The 10978-nt window shown below is 40.3% G+C and overlaps 1 protein-coding gene across 4 annotated transcripts in view; it reads left to right on the top strand.

Moving 5' to 3' along the window:
* LOC108493582 (putative threonine dehydratase) overlaps positions 1–10978 on the top strand; it is a 33283-nt gene that overhangs the window by 14970 nt on the left and 7335 nt on the right. For all 4 annotated transcript variants that reach the window (XM_017807184.1, XM_017807182.1, XM_017807185.1 and 1 more), the window contains 6 exons: positions 3558–3723; positions 4186–4282; positions 5181–5256; positions 5906–6031; positions 7260–7427; positions 7738–7795. In XM_017807184.1, the coding sequence (XP_017662673.1) occupies positions 3558–3723; positions 4186–4282; positions 5181–5256; positions 5906–6031; positions 7260–7427; positions 7738–7795 (691 nt within the window). The remainder of the gene's footprint in view (positions 1–3557; positions 3724–4185; positions 4283–5180; positions 5257–5905; positions 6032–7259; positions 7428–7737; positions 7796–10978) is intronic.

Here is a 10978-nt window from a genome sequence, read left to right as displayed (position 1 = left end):
TTTTCTTTTTTTTCATATTTCTTTTTTTTTTCTTTTTTTTGTTTTCGTTTTTTTATCTTTCTTCAAGTAAGATTTCCTAAAGCACAGAGGACTGAATCATTAACATGAGGTAGCCAGCAGTCTCTCTGATGCACTGAGCAGGGATGTTATTCTCCCCTCACCATCACCACCTCTGTGCAGGCTTCATCCACCCCCTCATGTCTGTACAGCATCTCCTGCAGTGAGCGCCCGTTCCCCTTTGATTCTTGGGCACTGCTGTCTTAAACATGGTAATAATGAGTAATGTTGCTTGGAAAGAGGATCCCAGAACGAGCAGAACAGAGGAAGTCCTCACTTCTTTCCCAGCTGGTGTATTGGGAAGGCCATATTAAAACCTGTACTGTTCAAACGGTGCTGTTAGCTCTGCCAGTGACACACGGGGCTGGTTCATGTGCCCTGCCTGTCACCATGGGCGCAGCCTTGTCCCAGACTGGGACTTTCAAAGAAACACGTGAATGAGGTGTCCTAGATCCCAATGAATTTTATACCCTTTTAGGCTCCCTTGAAAACCACAGCTTTCCATAACTTTGTGATTTCCAAATTTCTCGCAGCCATTTTTCAATGTGTTAACTCCCAGCTGGCCTCCATCAGCTATCATGTTTGCACATAAGAACTAAACTGTCTTATTGTAACTTCATCTTTAATCTTTCCCTCCTCCCCAAATGATTATTCTTTACATAAGGTAGATATTCTTCAGTGTCCTGAAGCTCCAGGGACAACACATGTGAAGGACTTCAGCATCTAGCTCTGAGAAACTCTAAATGTACCTGCTACCATTAATAATATTAAAGGACTCTGATTTATTTCAGGTTTCAGATTGCAAGAAACAGAGTTATTCAGTCTGTTACTATGTTTAACTAAAACCTCTCAGATGCAATTTTTCACATTTTGGATTAAAAAAAAAAATAAGAAAACCCCCCCCCCCCACAACTGCAAACCTTTTCATGATGGGATGTCTGAAATGTATCTTGTTCAGTGTAGACTGGGAGAGATGTCCCAGAAAAATGTATGCCTATATGGATAGCCAGTCTTCTTCAGTGTTTGTCTGACACACACACTTTGTCACTTGCCAAAGCTGTTTGTAAAACAACAGCTGATCTCCCATGCTTTAGAATGGAACTTCTGAAATGTCATTTTGTTTCAGTGTGATTCTAGCTTCCATAAAATCCCTAGCAATTTGGTCTCTAGATCTCCTTACCCAATAATTCATTCTTCCCTTCCTGAAGCAGACATTATGTGACTGTCCTTGGTTGTACCTGCATGGGTAATGCCCTCTAGCTGGGTGTGTCACTGTCAGTTCTTCCCTTTTCTTGAGTGCAATTAAAAGACTGTGTTATGCAAATCACATGCAGTAGTTCAATTAGAGGTAGGGCACTTTTTATACAACTGCAACTTCCTGGGAAATTCCAGGAAGGGAATGTGATTTTTCAAATTGGAATTCAATCATTTAGTCTGCCTAATTGCTACCTAGGTGACATGAAATTGTTCGTAAATATAGGGGTTCAGGACCTCATCATAAATGCAATGTGACTATAGCCAATAGGTAACTCAGTACCTCTGCAACGATGTGAGAAAGATTCCTTTGTGAATCAGAGAGGTGAGAGTGCTGCAGATTGAATTACACACCTTCCTTCCTTGAGAGCCCATTTTTTTCTTATTTAAGTCCATATTCAAATGCTGATCAGACCTGATTATTTGTGATTTGGTTGGTCTGTTGCTGTACCCGATGGCTTCTGAGCCCTTTACTTGGAACGGATGGGAACACTGCCTTCTAGCTGCCACACCAAGATTTTATTGGGAAACTGAAGCCTGACAGCCTGTCTTTGATTGCTGATATATCACACGTTTCAGAAGACAAATATCCAAATTTCTAGCTCTGGCTCAAAAATGCTTGTTTAAATTTACAGCCTTTAGATTTATCTGCCCTTTTCCTTCATTTTGCTTCAATGGCATATGATACTCAAAGAGATATATGTTAGCTTTCACAAAACAAAAGTCATCAGCCACAGTGCAAAGAAAATCACCCATTTTATTGTGAAAGCTGAAGGCTGATCAGTGAACTGGTGTTTTCACTGGATGTTCGCAAGGAACACGTTGTTATCTGAAACATTGATTCAAACTGCTAATAGTGCTCCATGCCCGGAGCAGTCTCCTCCAGATAGTTTTCAGTTGTTAGAGAAGCTTTACTCCTAAATTGAATATCCCAGATCCTCATTCATTTTTGCAGGTCCCTGTGGCTTTCCATGTAACCACAGTAGAGGTAGCTCCACAAACTAGATTCTGAATCTTATTTAGGAATAAGACTCCAGAATTGTTCAGGAAACCAGTGATATATTCCGTCACATACAAGAAGGAGGAGAGAACTTCTTCAGTATCTTCACAGAGGCAATAAATTCAAAGGTTCAGTTACCCATCCCACTACTGTTTCTTGCCTTTGTCTTTAGCTGTGCTACAGGAGTGAAAGTTCTTTACTCCCATCCTTTCTTATGTAGCTATATAGTCTCTTGCCTTGAGGAATTTTCTGTGCTTTGATATATATGTGAGGTAACTTCGCAAGGGCCTTGGTCTCTACCTTGCAGACATTCTGTGCTCCTGAGCTGAGCCTCTCTGTACATGTCTAACAGTAATAAAAACACAGCTTCCTAGTACCCAAACATCCTTGGGTCAAATAAATCAAGTGAAGTCATTGGATCTATAATTCTGTTTGCATGTCTGTTTGCCTGAAAAAGCAGACCATACAGAGAGCTCATATTTTTTTTCTCATATATCATTCTACATTTACATCATTGCTAACTTATAAATAAAATGCAAAACAGCTTTTAGAAATAGATCCAAGTCAGTTGTGTGACTGTATAGTGGAGTTTTCTTCAATCTTTTGACTCTGTCCATGTTCTGCTCATTATATTACCTTTGGCTGATAGTGTTTTACCAGTGAGTATTTTGGCATGACTAAGTATTTCTCTTACCCTTCCACAGTCTTTCAGAGTAATGTGAAGATATCAGATATTGGCCCTGGACTGTGGAAAGACAACTCTGTAGCAATCTGTTTGGAATTTGTGAGGCTGAACACAATGCTTAAATTTCATGAAAATTTCTATTTACCACAAACACTAAATGCACTAATAAATAAAGAGAACGAGATTTCCTTTTGAGACTTTGCTTTTAGTTTGGACTGCAACACTTAAAATTTGTGAAGCTGAAGGAAGTGACAGCAATGGAAACATGACTTCTGCCCGCCAGCTCTGTAATCACCTGATGCTGGTAGCAACAGAGTTAAGTGCTCTTCAGCCTGAACTCTATTCAAGGGGTTTGTCAACAGCAGGAGTTTTCTCCCAGTAGGTAACAGCATGTGATGGTCCATCTGATGGCACCGTTCTGTTGTATCCCCTCCTCCCCTCATGTGCTGGTGATTTACTTTCACATGTGTTCTGCTGAACAATGTTTTGAAAGTGGTAGATTGAATTATTACTGCATTGACAACTGTGACCCCTGCTGATCTGTGCCCTTCCTTCCCACAGGGAGGATAGTGCTGTGTACCTGTCAGGCCTGGGGACCGTGGGGCTGGAGGTGTATGAGCAGGTGCCAAAGCTGGATGCTGTGATTTTCCCTGCAGGAGGCCACTGTGGCTTGCTGGCAGGGTCGGCTGCTACACTCAAATACCTCAACCCACATATTTCTGTAATTGTAAGTTTCCTTTTACCTTTTAAGTGTTGCATTTGGGCAGCTTTCACCACAGATGCTTTCAAAAGACAGTAGTATCTAGTGATACACTTGCAGAGACTGCATATGCAGGGGACAGGAACTATCTGATCTCGTGGGGTTTGCCTAGGAGAGCCTCTGAGAGCCAGGGAAGCTCCTGTCTCTTGGCTACTTGGTTTGATTTCAGAAAAAAAAAGAAAATATGGGAAGATGTTTCCAAAACAAATGAAATCCAGCTCTGTGTTTTGAAATAATTTCTTACTGGAAAAATTTGGTCCTAAGTAAGCTGTGGAAAAAGTTTATTGGTAGCACAGTTGTTACGCAACTTGAAATTAATTGTTAATTTGAAGAGGAAACTTTCCTCTTCAAAGGTTTTGGTGTCTACTTTGGTGGTGACCTCTATTATAACTGGTTCAATAAAAAAGTGACAATACTTGTCTTCCTCAGGGGGTTGAATCTGAAAGTTTCCCTGTATTGCAACATTCCCTAAAGGCTGGCCACCCAGCTGAAGACCAGGCCTGCAACAACCATCACTTTTATGGAGGTGAGAAAATGTGTTATTCTTTTGGAGGTAAAATAAGGGTTGTAATAGATTTCTTCAACTTTATTATTTTCTCCTTCAGTTCAAACATATTTTAAGGGAAATCTCTGAAAACTCAGAATTTAGTTCAAGCTGTGAGAGCAACTTCTGCCACAGTTTCCCCACCACCTCCCTGGAGTACAATGCTATTTCCAGTGCACACGAACACTTAGAAATATGAGAGTATTTGTCTGACCATTGTGCTCACAAGCAGCATCTAAAACAGTGAAATCAATGAGAAAGCTCTTGTGCAAAAGATTGAGTTGTAAAAAGGCAGGAAAATGGAGTGCTTAAATATTTAGACACACAGAGCTGTTCTCAGAACAACAGTGTTTATAAATGACACAGTTTTTTCCACATCATTTGCTCAAAAAAATCTCAACTGTTAAGCAACCTAAGAACATTCTGTTTACCTGATGTTCAAATCTCTGGAAGTTCTGGGTTAAATGGGAATTTTACAAAAAACTTCTTATCCGTCTTGGTAAGCTCTGCCTGTGTCTGCACCCCTTTGCTAACTGTCCTGCTGTAGCTAACAAGCTCAATGCCGTGCTTGGGTCTTCTCTCCTTCAAGCCTCATTGAACAGTGAAAAGCATTGGGCTGCAGGGTCACTCTCCCAGTGCAACAGAGCCAGTGAAGTATCAGAATTTTCTTGGAGGGATCCAAATGGCAAAATCTTCCTGTAAGATTTGGTCTTTCATTACCAAACGAATTTTTGTCATATGAAAAAAAATCAAGCAACCTAAGGTCATCTAACAGCAGTGTGCTGCATTCATTAAGGGCACAAACCAGCCAGGACTCCAAAAAAATGTTGAATATGTCTAAAGCAGCCAGCTTCATAGTTTTTTCTTTTGAAATCTGCAGATGTGAGTGGAGTTTGCTTTGGCAGCAATTCTTTGCAGCTGACTGGGAAACTTGTGGATAAAGTTGTTGCTGTGAGGTAGGTGAAGAAAAACAGTGAAATGAATAGCATTAGATGAACATTGTTGTATATGAAAAATGCAATGTACCACCAGGGTATGGTGGTTCTGCTTGGGCGGTGGAGAGCAGGTTGGCAGGACATGCCACCATGCATACACTGTGAGAACATGGGGATGGGGTACCTTTCATTTCAAGACGGGCACTGAAGACATTGAATCCAAACCCACATATCACAGAATCATAGAATATCTCATACTGAAAGATACCCATGAAGGATCATCAAATCCAACTCCCTGCTCCTCGCAGGATTACCTAAAACTAAATGATATACTAAAAGCATTGTCCAGACTGGCCCTTTGGCCAACACTTCACCTGCTGTCAGTACCTGGCCATGCTCTGGGTGTAAAACTTGTCCTTGTTGTGTTCTACAACACTTGAAGGCAGCCCTAGAATTTAGTTAATATTTATAGTAAAAAACCCCATCCTGTCTTTCAGTTAATAATGATTCTGAGATGTACATTCACCCCCAGCAGCACAGTGTTCTGTAATGCTACCTTGAGGTCATATGTACCTGGGAAAATGGAAAGTACCTAGTTACACATAAATGTATTATCTTCTGATTTTGGTAGCTCTTTTGATTTGTTTTGACACAACTTTCCTGCTTTCAGGGAGGAGGACATCCTCATTTCTATGCTGAGATTGCTGGAGTATGAGCGAGCCACGGTTGATGCAGAAGGAGCCATTGGACTTGCAGCATTGGTGGCAGGGAAACTGCCTGAGTTGAAGGGTAAAAGGTACAGCAGCTGTTTCAAACAGGGAACCATGGCAGAAGCATGGGGCTGAGCACTTTGGTCCCAGGAAACGGTGAAAAGCTACTTGTTCTATGAGTCACAAGGCAGTTCCTGCCCCTGATCTGGCAAATGGGCTTGTCAGTAGTGCATACTTCAGGCTAAATAGATCAGTCACAGGTCATAAGACTATGCTGAAGAAGACAAATGTCAGCCAGGAGACCTGAAAAATCTTGTAGTTTTCCTCTATTTTCAAATGGCTGGAGGAAAGGCAGTTACACACAGCTCCACGAGGCATGGCTGCTCCTGCCAGGACAGTAACCTGCTCTTGTCAACCTGTTGCCTCCTCCCATTCCACTTGTGAAAACCAGCCCTGTCTGTGGTGAGACAGGAGCTAGGCTATCTTCTGCAGTCACCCAGTGGCATCTACCTTCCAGTCATGAGAACTGTCCACATAGTCAGAGGGATTATCCTTGTGCTTGGTGTTGAACATGTGGGTAAGTGCTGCCTTGTCTCTCAGCTTAAGGATTCAGCACTTAAGTGGATTGAGCCTTGTCTCAGGACATAGTCCAGAATGTATTTAAACATACATGCCCTCAAGACAAAATTTCCAGTGCACAGCATTGTACACTAAAATACTGCTGAGGCAATTCTTCAGAAGAGGCTGACAGAGTACATACAGAGCAGCAGTGCATTCCAATTCAGTACAGCTAAAATAAAAGGGAAAATGCAAAGATTGGGTTTTAAAGAGGTCAGGTTTGACTCTGCAGAGAGAGATTATCATGGACTGACTATGTGGCTCTTGCTCTTCAAACATTTCTGCACTCATTTTTCAAGTCGAAGTGGATTTAATTAATGGGTACAGAAAGCCTTGACATATATGTTTTCTGATCATTAAGAGGCTGAAACTTAGAACTTCCAGGGAAAAATTATGTCAGACTTCAAAACTTGAAACAGACCTAGAATTCTCCAGCTAATTACCTCTAGCAAATGTCAGATCTTCAGGAAATGCAAAATGAAAACATTTCAGACCAACTAATGTAGCCAGTTTCTAGGCTCCCCCTGCCTGCTCACAGATGATACTGAGCACCAGCAGCCCCTCTGATTTATAATACATATCTGTTGTGGTAGGTTCTAGCAGACCTTAAGCTGATATTGAATACAGTGTCTGTGATTTATGGTTCCTTTACAGACAAGTGCTAATCAAAACTCCTATTTTTCTCTCTGTTTTCAGAGTGGCAGTTGTTATATGCAGTGGAAACCTGGAATTACATTTGCTGCAACAGTGCATAGCTCGTGCCCTGACCCTTGACAACACAGTATGCAGATTTTCCCTTGTGATTTCTGACTGCCCAGGAGACATGTCAAAGCTACTGGAAATTCTGGCTCGGGAAGAAGCAAGGTAAATCAGACTAGTAGTAGGGAAATATAATCACAGAATACCACAAAGATTATTAAAGGTTTGGAAACCTTTCTAAATGTCTCTGAAGGCAAGTGTGTAAGTAACTAATTAATCAAAGGTTTTTTCTTGTTATATTTCAGAAAGGTTTTATTTCCTTCATTTTTGTTCTGACCTGAAAGCACCTTTGTAGCATTGAATTGTGTCGAATTCAGAAAGAAGCAAAGACAGTTGCTGTCTAAACACTTACAGAAGCTATTTTGCAGTGACAGGGGATTTTTGTGATCTCTAATTTGTCCTTTTTTTGATCTAGAGTTTTGGATATCAAACAAGAACGCACATTTGTGACGTCTGAGCTCTTCACTGTTGAGGTAAGATGAGATGCAATTTCAGTTTCTTTAGTAGTATTGGCTCCCCTAGTTTACTCTATTTTCCTATGTCTCTTTATGCTATGTTGAAGGAGTCTCATACAGTGTGCACAGTGATTTGGCGAGCAGTGTGAGAGACAATTTCTTCTATGTTATACAGCACCTTGCCAAACACTTAGCAGGCATGTAAAGAACACAGGACCAGTTTTACCTGCTGTTGCAACACCCTGGGTGAAATACTCCAGCTGTCGTATTGTGATGTTTCTCTTGCAAACCCTCCTTGCTGGCGTGGCAGTGCGCCAGAGGTGGTGAGCAACCTGCAGCATCCGTCCAGAACCTGAAGAGCCAGCTATGTAGGCTGCTGTAATTGTCTGAGGTGTTCGCCTTAAAGCGATGTGGAGAACACCCTTACTCTTAAGGAACCCTCATTTTTAGCTAGGGCCTCAAGTTTTATTCCTTATCCACAAAGAGCACAGAGCAAAATAATTATTCCTTTGTTGAGTGTTGGATATAGTAACAGTGAAGAGGTGTTAACACGGCATCTCTTAAAAGGATCATTTTTCTCATGGCATATCTCTTCGACTGGTTTGGCAAAGGTGTGGTCCTACTGATTTCATGCTACCCCTGTCCAAGTCCAACCTGACTCAGTTTGTGAAACCACAAGTCAAATTAAGGATCTTTGCTAAACAGTCTCATAGCTGAGATGCAGTAATGCTATTGAGTAAGCTAGTTCTTCGATTTTGGCCTTTATATCTAATTTCCTGCCTGGATACAGAAACCTGTTCTATATTTTCACTTGCGGATATAAAGAAGAGGTAGATTAAATTTCACTTTAACAAGAGAACATTTTTCAGAACATGATATCATCAGTTCTCTCAAGTGTCTGGGACTAAAACTTCATTTTTCCCCAGTATGCCATAATGACAGGCCAGCTTACAGCTTTGGGTAACTTGGGGATAGCATGACACTGCAGAGGTAGATAAATCCCTCTGAGTGAGCGAGTGACTTAGCTCTGAAAACCCTTTTCACTCAAGGTGAGTTTCAACAAACCCTGTTACTCTTCTAAAGTTGTCAGTGCAATTTTTTTGAAGTGAGGCTTGTAGTTTTTGTTACCGCTACTAAGTAAAATAAATGACATCCACTGTCTTGGTTTTCAACTGAGAATGTTAGAACAACTTTCCATTGCTCTTGCAACCTCTCCCAACGAGGCAATTGTATCAGAACATGTAGTAAATATAGGCCCTGAATGAAAACAGTGCCATGTGCTATTCTCTGCCCTTTAAATACAATGTGATTTCACTGACTGTCCACTTCGAGAATCTAACAGTATTGTACTACAGAAGGGTGAAAGAGAGGAATTTGCATTCCTCAATATTTTAATTGGATGTTGGATTTGCATGATGTCTTTTAATCAGTCTGGGAGAGGCTACTGGATAATCAGATGTGAAGAACAAAGTAGTGACACAGACGTACAGACCTCAGTGCCTTTGGAGGCAGCTTTATCTGGTGACACCTAGTGAACTGGAAGGCTTTTCTTTGAAAACTAAAACAAGTGTAATCAAAAAGGACAAAATACAGGATTTATCTTTCAGCATCAAAATGAATTTGCTCTAACCAGACACAGAAAAAATATTTATTTTCATAGTAAAGCTAATACACATGAGGGAGGTTTTGCTTTTTTCTTTGTTGTTTCTAAGAGCCAAAGCCCTGTGTCATCAAAGCATTTTAAACATTTGCTACTAAAGCAAACCTGAAATGAACTTCAGCATTTTTATCAGTGTAAATCTCACCACATAAAATTAAGCATGCATTAAAATCTGAACCAAGAATCAAAATGACCATATATTGAACTGGTGGTAATAATAAGGCATTACAGCTATACCCACTCCATTCTAACTGTAATGCATACTTTTGACTGTGGATATAGATAAAGTGTTTGACAGAACAGAGCAGTAAGTGTAGTTGCTTATTCGAAGCACTAAATCAGTCCTGTCAAGATTGTCGTCTCAGTATTTAATAATTTTTTTAGATTTACCCCTTCATTTCCAAAGAAGAGAAACTTGTCACTGCTTATCAGGAAGATAGAGCTGCTCGTTTTTTTTTTTTTTTTTCATTCTAATGAAATGCCTTTCTCAGTTAGTGTTTATTCATCTAATGCATGCTTGGAACACTCTGTGGGAAGATCCTTGCTGATAGTCTGACTTCATGGAGGAGTAAGGACTTTCCAAATGAAACTTTATGTTCAAATTGCACTTCTGGAAAAATAACTTTTGAAATGTTTTACTGGCAAAAATAAGAGATTTTTTTATTATAAAAAAAGGAAGGAATATGGCTATATTAGATTAAGCTGATTCTTAATGAAGTGCCTTATACAGTGGGATCAGCTGGTCATGTTCTTTGGAACAATATGAGAGTTTCTGTAGGATTCTGCCTGCTTATTCCTCCAGTTTAGATTCTCTTCCCTTGTGACTTGTGCTGGATTTCTTTCTTGCAGAGGACTACACCCTACTTCACTCTTACCTGAGCAGTTAGGAAATTACTTTCAAAGTCCCTATATTGAAATAGATAACTCTTAGCAAATCATACAAATAATCAATCTGGTAGGCTTCACATTTTATAGCTATTGAAGCAGGTTAGATGACTGGGAATATCTAGACAGAAATAAAAATCAGAGCTAATGAAAAAAATCAGCTGGTGTCACCAGTTAACTGGATGCAGAGGTCTAAAGGATTATCCAGTTCATGGGAGGAAGCTACAACTTGCCTCTGAGAACTTTCTCTATTCTCTATCAGTAATATTCCTCAGATTAAATTGGGACAATTTATCACTTAAATTGCTTCCATCTGTAAACCTCTTTATAACGATTTCAATTCCTTTAATTTCATATTATTATTATTGACTCAGAGAGAAGTCAATGAGAAAAATCAATAAACACCTTAATAAGGTAAGGACAGTCTTTGCTATGAAGCCATGCAAGGCTCTGCTGTAGATCAGCATCTTGCCTGCTTAAGGGGTGTCTCATTTTTGGATTCAGGCAACCCAGTTGAAATAAAATATCTTTGAGCTCATCAATTTTCTAGAAAAGTCTCCTTCTCACCACAGAAACTGTAGTGTAATCAGACTGGCAGGTACAGGAGCATCCTGGAACAGAGCAGTGAAGGCCTGCAGGGTCTTGAAGTGCCCCAG

This window comes from Lepidothrix coronata, unplaced genomic scaffold (assembly GCF_001604755.1).
Source record: "Lepidothrix coronata isolate B3197 unplaced genomic scaffold, Lepidothrix_coronata-1.0 Scaffold17, whole genome shotgun sequence".
Lineage (NCBI taxonomy): Eukaryota > Metazoa > Chordata > Aves > Passeriformes > Pipridae > Lepidothrix > Lepidothrix coronata.
Note: the sequence above shows the minus strand (reverse complement) of the source record. Positions and strands in the feature narration are given on the sequence as shown.